We start from the raw sequence: 14122 nt of genomic DNA, 5'->3' as shown, positions 1-14122 counted from the left end.
CAGTATATACCAACTTGTATTTGTAGATCCCACTGGATATTCTGAGGATTTATAACTTGCTTTGAATTACATCATATATTTAAAATATATTCATATTCTAAATCACAATTTGCTTTAAAATATGTTATATATGAAAATGATAAAATGAAGCTTTTATATTCTGAAACTTATTATAAATATAGTACTTTTATTATGCTTAAATACTAGCATGTATTTGATATGATGATATTAAGAAAACAGATTAAGATATTTACGAATTTTGACTATGGACTTATGTCTATGTGATTCTAAACAACTTATTAAAATATTCTCATTAACTAAATCTCTATGAATGCAAGCACATTTTATAAAAATAAACTTCTGCCTTTATTTCATTTACCTTTACTGGAAATCAGACCATAAAATATGTCTATGAGAATGTTATGTGTTTATTCAAAGATGCAAGGATTTTGGGTTGTGAACTAGCTGTATATCTCAAACTTCACTGGGGATAACATTTACTATCAGATGATTTTATTGCATTATGTTTTTGGAGGGAAGAGGGTACTGAATTCACTGGATGAATTATTTTTTGTAATGTCATGTAGACCTGGACACACTGTTTGTTACAGCTCTAAACTTTCATTAAACATAAGAAGAGGTGACAGAATTATAGCTTTAAATCGTAAAGTCCACATATAGATACATATACATACAGAGGTTTTCTTTTTTTTTTTTTTAATTTATTTATTTAATTTATTTTTGGCCGCACTGGGTCTTCGTTGCTGCACGCGGGCTTTCTCTAGTTGCCATGAGTGGGGGCTACTCTTCCTTGCGGTGCACGTGCTTCTCATCGCAGTGGCTTCTCTTGTTGCAGAGCATGGGCTCTAGGCATGCGGGCCTCAGTAGTCGTGGCACGAAGGCTCAGTAGTTGTGGCTTGCGGGCTCTAGAGCGCAGGCTCAGTAGTTGTGGTGCAGGGGCTTAGCTGTTCCGCGGCATGTGGGATCTTCCCGGACCAGGGCTTGAACCCGTGTCCCCTGCATTGGCAGACAGATTCTTAACCACTGCACTACCAGGGAAGTCCCCAGAGTTTTTCTGAGAGCCTACTTTTTGTCTTATTCAGGCAATTGCTTCGTTTTTCTGAAAACTAGAATATGAGTAGTTCTGAAATGATTCTGTCACCATCTGTACAATCAGCCTTTATCTGAACACATACAGATCCTTTTGAGGCATACATTAAGGTAATAAAAACTTGGAAACATTTCTAATAAGATTCATATATCCAATTAAGTATTGTAGAAGTGGTTTCCTAAGCCTGGGCTTATAACACCTCCTTGTGACTCTGTTTTGCTTCCTCAAACACTTTGCATAATTATGTGTGTTAAGAATTCTGAAAATGTGAATAGACTTCACCAATTTAGAAATAAATCTCCTATCCAGAAGTGAAAAGAAGTGTGAAAGACCTTTATTACTAAGGTTCTCAATCTACTTATGAACTCTAACAACTGATAAACTCTAGATAAACAAACAAATCAAAATTCATAGCTGTAAATATAGATTTGACATTCTGCTTCAAAATATGCAGTAGAGATTTAATCTTTTTGTGCAGTAGTACAGAGAGATACAGAAGGATTTCAATACATCCAAAATGGTAAAAATAATATTCTCATTATTAAAAAAAGAAACTCTTCAGTAGAGTATATCAGGCAAAAACTGACCTGTTTTAAAATTAAGATTATAGATTAGGAATTAAATAGAGTGAGTATCTTCTAGAGACTTGAAAACAGAAAACATTTTCCTTGCCAAGCATAGGGATGGAAATAAACCCCCTCTTGTTTAATATACCTTTTACTTTAGAAATGAAACCATTGAAATTCCCTCAGAAAACAAACTGATGCTTATATACAGAACTCTAAAAGAGTCATATAGAATAAAGTTTCTACTGCCTTAGTTGACCTGTTCCTTGAACATGCTACCTTGGTAGTAGTCCCAAGGGTTAAACATTCAGATATTTCAATCTGAAGACCAAATGGGGTTCTTTCCCATTTTATAGATTAGATTTACAAGATAGTGATTTTCTTGCTTCTCTCCTCCATCTGCACTATTTTGTTCATTACATTTTTAGTGCTTTGTGATAATTTGTCAATCACTCCTCCAAATACGCTAGCTTAACTACTTTGTATAATTTTTTTCTTGGTGTACTGCACATTCTCTTAAGGGCTAAGATGCCAGATGCTATGGATTCACCAGGCGTTTTTAATGCCACCATGCTGTGTTTAGCTTTCACGTTTCATTAAGCATCAAAACTGTGAGAATTAAGTGTCTGATTCTGATGTTTCAATAAAAAGTGATAGCTACATTTGGCAAAGCAACAGCAAAAAAATAATAGAAAAATCATATCTTCTTTAACATTAGAACTCTGAAAAGGATGTTGTGGAAACTACTTAAATATATCAAGAATATTTGAATAATTTCTTGAAACTAGAAGGACTTTCTAAAATAAAAATAAGACTTTTGTTTTTAATGATCTAGAAAGCAAGATATACCAGTATTTGTATTCATCATTTAGGTCATACATTCAATTTTATTTGAGACTTTGGCTTACAAGTCTATTCTAAAATATTATTATACTTTTGATAACCTTTACATTCAAATAAATAACTTAAGACTCAGTTTCCTTAGGTGTAGGGTGTCTTCATTCCACTGTTTCTTTTAGTAATAATTCTAACTCTATTTCTTTTCCTTCACATATCTTTTCTCTCACCTATTCTGAGTACTTTCCAGTTGTCCCTTTTATTTAGGATCTTAAAAGGAGTTACAGAGCAGAAGGTCTCTGACTTACTTTCAAAACTACAGGTTACTGGAGAACATTTAGATTTGGAAGGATGGGATGACTTGACTCTTTAGGCCTGCATAGATTTTAGCCCTTAAAGTAATGTACACTTCTGTATTGTGAATGATTTTTATTTATGGCTTTTGCAAATCAGTTTTATAATTGCGTCTTTTTACAAATGCGGTACTTTTTTATTTTCAGATGTACAATGTTTTATGCGTGTTTAGATATTTATATGCTGTCTTATTTTTTAAATACTGTGGTCTCATAAATAAGATATCAAGAGTTTAAAAAGTATTCCTTATAATGTTTTATCTCGAAGAAAAGAAAGCTCAAATAATAATTCTTAGAATTACTTGAAAGAAAACATTTAAAAACTCATGTAGATGATAGAATTAAACAGTATATAATAAAGGTGTTTTCCATTGTTCCAAAAAAAAATCAGGATGACATTGTTGACACAGCTGGTGGGTCTGTTGAGAGACTGTATTGTTGCTACTGAGTTTTGGAATCTCAAGACTAAGTCTTAACAGCAAAAATATTTCTAGTATGATGTGTTTAAATTTGTTATTTCTTATCTTACATTAATTATTTTCAGGCATACCAGTTTTTCTCCAACTTTAATTGTGTGCATACTTTCATGTTTTTGAAGTATAGCTGACCTAATCAACGTTTTCTAAATATTTAGCCTTTCTTTCTTCTTGTTTTCTATTCCCATGAATAAATGTATTGTTACACATGTATGTAACTTTGTCATTCATTTTTATATTTCTTTATTTTGCTCTGTCTTGTGTCTGTCTCTAACAGGCTCATCTCATCTCTGTACCTCCCTCATCTCCTACCCTTTGGGTACTCTAAATGCGTTGAAGGTTTCTGAGGTAGTGTAAACCAGCTTGGTCTCTAGGTTAATAGTAATGTACCTCCATGTCTTCATCCCAGTTTCCTTCTATTACACATGATTTTCAGTGGATTAAGCAGTAGCAAATACTGATATGCTTCAGTGGTATCTTATTCTCCTATTGATTTGAATTTGGCTAAATAGAAATTTAAAAGCTGCTGTTTTATAATACTTATATATGTAATTTATTTAAAAAGGAAGAAAACTGTAAGTAAGGACTTGAATTAATGTAATTTTAATACATTTTTTGAGAACATATTTATGGTTGTCTTTCAATACTGAGATGCTTTAATGATACTGACACTACTTAAAGTGGAAAACAGTAATTCTGACATAGTCTCATGCTCTCCCCCTAACTTTATGATGAGGAAAATGACTCTGCCAGTTTCGCAGTGGACTTGGTGAAAAAGTTTTTGTGTAACAAGCGGAAAAGCAGAGCTTCCATTTTCTAGTTAGAGATTGCTTGAATTACTCTCAGTTTTCTCCTGTGCTTGCCCAAATCTTTTATGATTTGCCTTGGAAAAGTACATGGCCTATAATAACTTTTTATCTAACTTATATATGATCCCTACATGGAGGTCCAGAGGAAAAAATGAATTCATGACTCAAAGGAAAATTCACTCAAGCAGTTGCTGATATGAATACTATATAATATGCACTTTAATTGATAAGATGTATAACAAATATTGGAATTTTGGATTTAAGATGGTGAACTCTTTGAGTTTAAAAGGTTGGAAAAATTAAAATATATGGTAAATATATAAGGATGATGTTAGGTTTCTCAAATGTTTACATTCAAAGAGTCATGAACATGTCTCAATTAATAATAATAGTGTCCAATTTTCATTAGTTTTTGAATAATTTACCCTGAATATAATAAAGTTTTAAGTTAATAAATGTCTCTTTTTGGATAATCATCTTAATTTCTCAAAGTTATTTAGATATTAACAGATGTGATTAAAAATTGTGATGACATTTACTTATGGAATATATTAGTTCGGACAGTGATGAGTGGGCATAGTGAAGGTAATATAAAGAAATAGGCAAAAATATGTATGTTCAAAAGCATTGTGGCATATTGATGAGAAAAATTATCATAAAAAATAGCATTCATAAAACTTCCACACATATATGGGAATTCTAAATCCTAACTTTATACTATTTTGTCTTGGAGGGGGGAAAATCCTAGCAAATTCTTTGTTATCCTTTTAGGACACATATTCACTTTCTGGCTGAATGTAAAGTCCTGTACCTGAAAATTGTCTTCTGTGGACTAGTATTGTTTTAGATATCAATGAGAAAATAAGAGATGCCCTTTCAAACCCTAAATTTACTGATTCTTCTTATGTAATAGTATTTGAGTTAATGAAAGTCATTTTGAAATCTAAGCCCATCACCTTCTTCTGAAAGGCAGTGATAACTGGACTAAACTAAAGAAATCTAAGTGTTTAGACAGAAAAAGATTATAGTTGATAACAGAATTATAAAAATTATTTAATTTATGAAATTTCCAGTAGTTAGACTATAATTCATGCTCAGGCTTTAGATGGATAGGTAGGTAGGTAGGTAGATGAAGCAAATAAAATTTTAAGCTTTGTTTAAAGGCTTCAAGTTATTCAAAATAACCCAAACCAAACCTCTCAGTTTAATTTTTAAATAATAATACCTATGCATTTTTCAGGTTTTCAGTTACTGCCTTGAAAGTATACACATTTAATGTGTTGTTTCATTTTAACAAATTAACATACACATTGAGAAATAAGATTTGGAGTACTTTTTAAACTTTGATGAGATTAAATGTATTTACTAATATTTACTAATATTTAGCTATTATCTCTGAAATAAAAAAGATATCAAACTTGTGGTTTATATTCCTTTGTCATAGGCTGGTAGTTTTTATGCTTTTTTCCTGCAGTAGCATACATTCTATGCACATACCTAAAATCTAGAACTAGCAGGGAAATTTCTGTCATCTCGTATATCTCCTGCTAGTTAAATACTCTCCACTAGGTCATTATCCATATCACTTAAAATAGTCATAGAAAATATTTTTCAAATCCCTTCCTGATTATCAACTTTATGAGGTAATATTTTGTAAAATTTTCAGAAGAATAGCATTGAACAATAAATCTCAAATATATTAATACTTACCAGAGGAAATACAAGTGCCAATGTTTTAAACATATCTCATGAGCTGAAGGTAATTTATGAAATATTCTGCTTTTAAAGTATATATATGAAAACATAGGCTATCCAATTTCTTCAAATCTTAAGTTACAGCATATTTTCTATCCATTGAAATCTCTTCTAAGTTGATGAATTTGTACTGGGTTGACTATTTTTGTATGTTTGCTGATTGAGTTAGATAATTGTTCTTCCATGTAGTTTTATATCACATGAAATAAGTTATTATAAGAAAGCAGATATATGTTTATTTAATTTAGCCATGCCTTGAATGTCACTGTTCAATTTTGCAGAACATTCAGTAAATTTAGGTTTAAATATATCTAATGTTCTAACTCATGAAAATATGGAGAAATGATGTGAAACTGGTGATTGAAGACATCTGTTAGTAGCACAAATGCATTATGTAAAAGGTTTTTTTTTAAACTACAGTTATTATTTTGAGAATGATATTAAATGGCTGCTAATGAACAGTTCACAGTCATAGCTGCACGCTGCAGTTAGAAATGGGAGAATGAAAATAACTGGTGCAGCTTAAGTCTGTCACTTCTCTAAAGTTAATATATTTTTTTGGAATTCACTGTAATCAGAATTTGTGTTGCAATTATACTCCAATAAAGATGTTAAAAAAGTATAACTTTTATATACTTACAAAATTATACTTTATGTTGATAGATGTGTCACTTTAGAAATTGTTTAGGATTGTGTTACTCTCAGATTTTTATGTTCTAAATCTATGTCATTTATAGAAGTGCTGTATCATGTAGGGTCAATGATCAATTCTACTGAACTGAACTCCCTCTCATAGTCTAGGGTAAGACATCTCCCCTATAGGTCACAAAAGAGCAGAATATCCTAAAAAAAAACAAAAAAAGAATTTGTGTACATGGTTTAAGGTGAATTTGCTTTTTAAATCATTTGAAAAATCTTCACCAAATGTATTACTTTACTTTGTTTAGTGAAAGCTATGAAATATTTAAAGTTTAGAAGAATCTTAAGCCCATGACTCTCTGGCAATATAACAATTTTAAACCATAAAAAATTGTACCTATTAATAAATGACCCCTGCCTGAGAGGCTTAATAGTTCAAAAAGCCAAATTATAGTAATATTTGAAAGTAAATTATCAGTGTTTTAAGTCACACTTAAATTCTAGTTAACAAAGAATAAGTGGATTTCAAGAGAATTTAAAGAAGAGGTATTTGTATATACACTAGCAGTTTAGAGAAATTCAGTAATTGGAGAAGATGAAACTAAAGGTAAACTTGGAATAAAGTTGGGATTTAGGCAGGTAGAGGGAAGAGCTAGGCAGAGAGAAGAGTAAATATTCCCATCTAAGACAAATGAGAATAAGAACAGTATTTTTGAGTCACTGAGTTATGGTTATAAAATATGGTCAAGACTTCAAAGCTGGGTTGTCATTACTTGTATCACAGTAAAAGTAACAAGTGAGGTTGGAGAGAGGTTAGGGAAAAGAGAGATACATGTGAAATTAAGCAAGCATCGTTAGTTGCTAAATATGGACAGATTTCATATAAGCTGTGATTGAAAAGACTGTTTCATATTTAGTGAATAATGGAATGTAATTTACTTGGTTAGCTGTTGTCACATTCTCAGCTGTACTGTCCACTTAACTAATATCATAATCTTTCTTATAATGGGGAAAAGGCTACAAAATAATTAAGTTGCTGGTTAGTGTTAATGGAAAACAAATACAATTCAAATTTATTGATCTCTTGTCATGCAGACCAATATCAGTATGCTTACACAATTGAATAGTGAGAAGCATAATATCATATTCACAGTATTCATAGTATATGAGGCAAAGGTATTTCTAACTAAACCTCTCATATAGAAATCTCTAAAAGTTGTTGCCAAAGAATTTTTTCTCTTTGGTTTGTTTCTTCAGATGCAGTAGAAGCTATAAATATGCTATGTACTTTTCACATAAATATTCGCCCTTTAAAAAACAACATTACATTTGGGCTTCCCTGGTGGCGCAGTGGTTGAGAGTCCGCCTGCCGATGCAGTGGACACGGGTTCGTGCCCCGGTCCGGGAAGATCCCACGTGCCGCAGAGCGGCTGGGCCCGTGAGCCATGGCTGCTGAGCCTGCGCGTCCCGAGCCTGTGCTCCACAACGGGAGAGGCCACAGCAGTGAGAGGCCTGCGTACCGCAAAAACAAAGAAACAAACAAAAACAACATTACATTTAAAATTCTTTAGTCTGAGCTTAAGTCATAAGAGTTGTCTATCTTGTCATATATACACATATGCATATACATATACATATATATCCCAATAGTTTTGGATAAAATTTAGAAATCACTGATGTTTCAAACCCATGATTAGATTAAAATCTTTTTGTAGATGTTCTTTCTTCGTAAAGAATAACTATTTAGTTATAGAGTCTTAATCTGAGAATTGGTTTACATTTTCTTGACTGAATTCTCCCGTTTCTATCTGTAACTGATAAATAAGAATATTTGTATTTATATGTATCTATTTATATTGACCCTTCATGCTTACTTCATTAAGAAACCTATGCTGGTTTAGTTTAATTCATATTTCACTCAATATGTCTAGAATTATGTAAGTAATTGTTTGTGTTCTGTAATAACAATCTCTTTTAGCAGGTCAGGTTGTTTCTCCTCAGTCGGCTCCAGCCTGTGTTGAGAATAAGAATGATGTGAGCAGGGAAAACAGCACTGTTGACTTTAGCAAGGTAAGCTTTTCTCCGTCTCATTTAAGGAAGCCTCTGAGTTATTACTAGAAATTATCAACCATTTTAAGAGGTGTTGACACAATTTTTTTTGCATGCACATTTGTTTTGTTTCTTATCCAAAGCTTGATATTGTTACAGATAATGTTAGCATTTAAGTTCACATGCAATGTTCTGCCTATTCACAAAACCAAACGTGTAAGTTTTATGCATAGTCTTCAGGTTTCAGCCACTTGGTGTGATGCATCTCTTCCAGTAAAAAAGATAACTGTACTTCACAGAGAATTTAACAGAAATTTATTGTTTAAAACTTTTGCTAGTTTTTTTTTTTCAAAATAATTTTTCCTCTATTTGTGGAAAAGCAAATCATGTAACTTAAGGCTTCACTGTCGTGATTCAGAGAAAGGCATTAGTATTAAGAAACACTAGAACATAGTAAGACTGAGCAGAGTTTTGAATAAAAACATAATAAAGACTGACTGTTGAGGGATCCATCTAATTGGAGACAATTCAGATGAAATCATTTATTTGAATGTATTCTAAGAAAATAATGCATGTGAAAATAATGTGCTTTTCTCAGCAAATTCCTGACATCCTATATGTGCTATTGCAGGCAGTAGCAAGCTAACACTTGATCAGAAAAGAAGAGTTTTAATATTGACCAAAAATAGAGTCAACACCTTTCTTTGTCTGAGTGGCTGAAACAGTAATCACTCCCAGTAATTTGTTTTTCACAAGGTCCTTAGCACTCCCAAGGATTGTAACAGTGGGAGGAGGTGGGAATGGGAGGCAGTGTATAGGAAGTTGCCTGCATCAAGCTTCTGAAAAGATTAATAGCGATCAGCTCCTTGCTGCTGTTTCAGAATCCCTCTGCCAGTGCCAAAATGGTCTAGGTCCAGTCCTGTGCATGCTCTCCCTCTGGTGCCTGGTGGAGTCTCTGTGGGAGCATGGTGTACCAGCTTAAGTCTGTTAATTATGCGTGCAGGGGCTGGGAGGCCAACAAAAGGGGCATGCTAGTCCATGTGGGATGAAACAAAGGCATGAAAAAGGACCTCCACACCAGCAAGAGAGAGAGGTGAGGGCACACTCGGGCTCTGTTTCTACAGTGGTTCAAAGCTCATCTCACTGTATGGAGGCATGTGATTCAAATATTAAGCCAGTTCAAATGTATTCCATTTCCTCTCCAAAAAATATCTTTTTAAAGCATTACATCTTCATTCATCTGCAAGTTGGAATAAAATTGTCGCAAACTGCCATACATTTATTTTCTGATGTTCTTCATTTGAAATAGGATCTTAAAAGCAATGACATAAGAAGTTTCTTACTTATTTGTGCAGGCATTAACAGTATAACAAGAGCACAGTGAACATTCTCAAAAACAGTGATAATAAATCCCATCCTTTCAAATAATTAGCTTTTACCTTTTTTTAAAGGATATAACCCTTTGACACTGAATTTTATATCTCAATATCATTTTGCTTTTAGTTGTCTGACCTAGTTTTGCAGCCTTCAAAAATGCTTCAGTACATTTGAAAGAAAATGAATATAGCCAATTGGAGACAGTAGTCTTATTTTCAGGGCTCCTAGAACAATTTGAACTATAGAAGAGTGAAAAATAGGTCTTCTTTTCTTTAATCCTTTTCTTTCTTGTTGCATTTCAAATCACTGGACTGCTCCAGATTTTAATGAGAAAGTTAAACTTCTACAGCCTCTACTCAGTGCCAGCCATCTATATTTCTTAGTCTCCTGTCCATAGCATGGCACATTGCAAAGAACATGCTTTTGAGAAGGAGCATGGGATCCTAACTCTAGCATTTATAAGCTATCTAATCTTGGAGGAGTTCTCTGACTCCATCTTTCTCATTTGTAAAATAAGAATAATATCTATTTATAATTTTGGGGGGAAGATTAAGTGAGAGAATATAGAGAGCCTGGCAGAGTGTTGGGCTTATAGCAGGTGTTCAATAAAATGTGGCTACTATTATTATTGTTGTTGTTGTTGATATCAGTGGGAACAGCAGTGTCAGAAGTAAACACTAGACCAGAATTTAATATGTTTTGGCCCCCACTGGATCTCCAGTGCCTTGAACAGTGTTTGGGATGTACATGTTGAGTGAATCCTATGAGGTTCAAAATAATTTAAGCCTTCAGCTCTGGATTTTTTGGGGTTTTTTTTGAAAAACAAAGTAATACTTCTTACCTTATAACCTGGAAGGACAGAGTAGTAGGACTTGGAAAGAGCAAATGTAATGCATCATTATGGAAACAAATTTTAGTGCCAGATTTTGCAGGTACATGAGTTAAGGTTTTTGAGCCTAATGATTTCAGTTTGGTAGTAAATTTATCAAAGTGAATCTATCAGTTAGTCTACAGATTACTTTGTTTATTTAAATATTTTAAGTTTTACTATGTAGATTCCAAACCCCAGTAGAATTTTGGGATGTTAAGGGAAAAAAGTCCTTTTTCATTTCATGTAACTTGATCCTATGTTCTGTCTACCTTCAAACTATATATTTTTAACCCTTCCAGTGGTTAGGCCCATCAAACTTATTCGTTTAAGGAATGTTTGAAAACATGATCTGAACTGTCAGGTTTTTTTGGGGTTTTTTTGTGGTATGCGGGCCTCTCACTGTTGTGGCCTCTCCCGTTGCGGAGCACAGGCTCCGGACGCGCAGGCTCAGTGGCCATGGCTCACGGGCCCAGCCACTCCGTGGCATGTGGGATCTTCCCGGACCGGGGCACGAACCCATATCCCCTGCATCGGCAGGCGGACTCTCAACTACTGCACCACCAGGGAAGCCCTGTCAGGTTTTTTGATTCCTATAATGCTTTTGAAAAGCAGATGTGTTATGTTTTTAAACTGACAGGTAGAAGATGGCTATTTTATTATTTCCCAAATGTTGGCGATTTCTTTTATTTCAAATGACTTAAAGAAACTTCCACATTATTTTCTGTGTAGAAAGAACTCTCTTCTGCATCAATCTTTAGTATGTGAAATATGAAGAGTTGCATTATTAAATCCTAGAATTGTAGGAAACCTTAGAAATCTCATTTAGAAAGTGAGAAAGCTGAATCCCAGATTAAGAGAGCTGCTCAAGATCACTGGTTGGTTAGTGTCACAAGACCATTTCTCCCCAGGGAATTTCTATTACTTTTCTTGTACTTTCTATAATGAGCTTAAGACTTAAGCTTTCTCCCTAAAGACCCATCTGTATTTCTTTCACATCTCAGTGTGTAGCTTGTCCAGACACTTCCAGTTCCACCATGATCTTCTGTCTAAACTTGTTCCCTAGAGATATAATTGTTTCTCATCCACAACTTAAGTATCAAATAACCAGAATAAAGCATCTTTTCCTTCTTAGCATAAAGGTCTGGAGACCCCAGAAGCATGAGTATAAATCCAGATCCATAAGAGTATAGCTTGATTTCTTCAAGATTCTGTTCAGAGGACCAGAAAAATTTCCTTATGTTTATTCCGTATTTGAGTCCACCTGAAGACTGTCTTAAGGCCGTAGGTCAACCTAATTCCTCAGAGCTGTTTTTGATATTTGTAGTTTTATAAAAGATTAAACTGTGGTCCTTAAATGTGATCTTTTGTTATATTAAAAGTTAGGTTGCCAAATAAGGTTCTTTATGAATCGTATGTTAACACAAATACAAATATACAGGGCTATCCCAGGAATAATATAATATATTTGTATAATATAATAATATAATTAGATAATATGTTATATAATCTATTACCCCCAAATATATGACTACTCCAAGAATAATATAATGTAATGAGTATAATATAATGACTACTCTAGATATATATTATTTAACTATAATTTATTACATTTTAAATCGAGGTAAATTTGCTAATCCTGAAATTAAATTCAGTATATTTAATGCATTTTTTCAGTAACAGATATCAATCAATGATATATTAGGTATTGTATAATGCAAAAAATAATATGTAAGGGCCATGTATTTTCTTTTATAAAATTAAGCTATTTTAGCATACTGGTACTCCTTGATTTAATTAAATTGAATCTTAAAGCAGTCATGTGTATAATTGCCACCTGCCTGAGGTACAGACGCTAATAGTTAAGGCTATGGCATTTGTCAAGAAATAAATGAATTCACAGAAAGTTTTCCAGGTTGAACTTAAACTTCTCATTAGAGTTATGACAAGTGTTACCAATATGACTCACACTGATTATCAATTATCTATTTTCTTAATAAGCTATTTTCTCATTTTAAATTTTGTTCCAGTGTATTAACATTGTATAATTGTTATTTCTATTGGGGGGGAAAACTTAATAGTTTACTTTTTGAGGCTCTGAGAGACTTATCTCCATAAGTCTTTATTATGTTTTTCTCACAGGGCTAATAGTGTTTAGGTACTACGAGCTTACAAATTTGTATTTGGAAGCAAATTTTTAGGTTAAAAATTTTGGAATTTATAATCTTTTTCTTTTTCTTTAAATAGAACATTGCTTCTATTTGATATTTTTAGTGAAGTACTGTGGATTATTTTTATATTTAATCCTTTTGATAAAATGTATACTTCATATAATGGGTTACATGTTTTATGGCTCCCTTATCTTACAGAAAATTAAGTAGTTATAAACCTTCTAAATAGCTGTGCTGTGGTCTTGATTTCAGAAAACAACAAATTTAATGTAGTCACTAAAGTCTGGCTATGGACATCCTAAGGTATTCCTCCTAAAAGTTTTAATTTTTCTTTCGTTTTAAACTGCTGGGAAAAAATATTCTCAAATCATTAAATTTGCAGAAGAAATACCTGACCCAAAAAAAGGTCTTGTTGGCCTCATGGTATTTGCCAGAGCTCTTCTCTCTCTCCCTCTCTCCTCTTCTTCCTCCTGTTAATTTTCCTCTCCCTTCCCCTCCACTTCCTCCTCGTCCCCTCAGCCCCCTCTCTCTCCTTCTTTCTCCTTCTCCTTCGTTTCCTTCTCTCTGTCTCTGTCTCTCCTCTTCCCACTTTGATCTGTGGTCCCCATTTCATTAACATGAGAGCATAAAAACAATTATTACAGCAGTTAAACTATTATTCTCCCTGCAAACAGGTTTCCATTAAAAGCAACTCAAATGAATTAGAAACAAGAAATAGGCCTTGTAAAATTGACTTTAAAATCACTGCTTGGTTTTCACTGAGGCTCTCTGTATGAAAATTGCTATTTATGCTTAAGAATATTTTACATTCATTTTCAGACTTCACCCTTTACTCCAAGCATTTCTTTTTTGTTAATGATACTTTTGTTTTGTGTGCATTCATTTCAGTCACAGACATTTCATATCAGAAATTCAACAATGGCTCTTCAGCAGCTCCAAATGTTAATATTTTTATTCTTGTTTCCTTTGCTCTGCCATATCTAAATTCTCTGATGAGGAATTAAAATTGAAGATTGATCAAGCCAAGTAGAGAATGTGAAGGATATAGAACAATGAAGATAAAGTTGAAGACTAAAGTCATAATTTATACTATAAGGAGAATCATGGTTAT

The 14122-nt window shown here is 33.1% G+C and overlaps 1 protein-coding gene across 3 annotated transcripts in view; it reads left to right on the top strand.

Annotated features, from left to right (window-relative positions):
- Nucleotides 1–14122, top strand: part of SLC4A10 (solute carrier family 4 member 10) — a 216334-nt gene that overhangs the window by 95341 nt on the left and 106871 nt on the right. The window contains exons 7-8 of one of the 3 annotated variants that reach the window (XM_024735939.1): nt 8525–8616; nt 9599–9688. In XM_024735939.1, the coding sequence (XP_024591707.1) occupies nt 8525–8616; nt 9599–9688 (182 nt within the window). The remainder of the gene's footprint in view (nt 1–8524; nt 8617–9598; nt 9689–14122) is intronic. The other 2 variants (XM_024735941.1, XM_024735940.1) reach the window with 2 other exon arrangements.

The sequence above is a fragment of the Neophocaena asiaeorientalis genome, unplaced genomic scaffold, assembly GCF_003031525.2.
Source record: "Neophocaena asiaeorientalis asiaeorientalis breed wild unplaced genomic scaffold, Neophocaena_asiaeorientalis_V1.1 scaffold72, whole genome shotgun sequence".
Taxonomy (NCBI): Eukaryota; Metazoa; Chordata; class Mammalia; order Artiodactyla; family Phocoenidae; genus Neophocaena; species Neophocaena asiaeorientalis.
The sequence above is the reverse complement of the archived record's forward strand: the minus strand, read 5'-3'. Positions and strand labels throughout refer to the sequence as shown.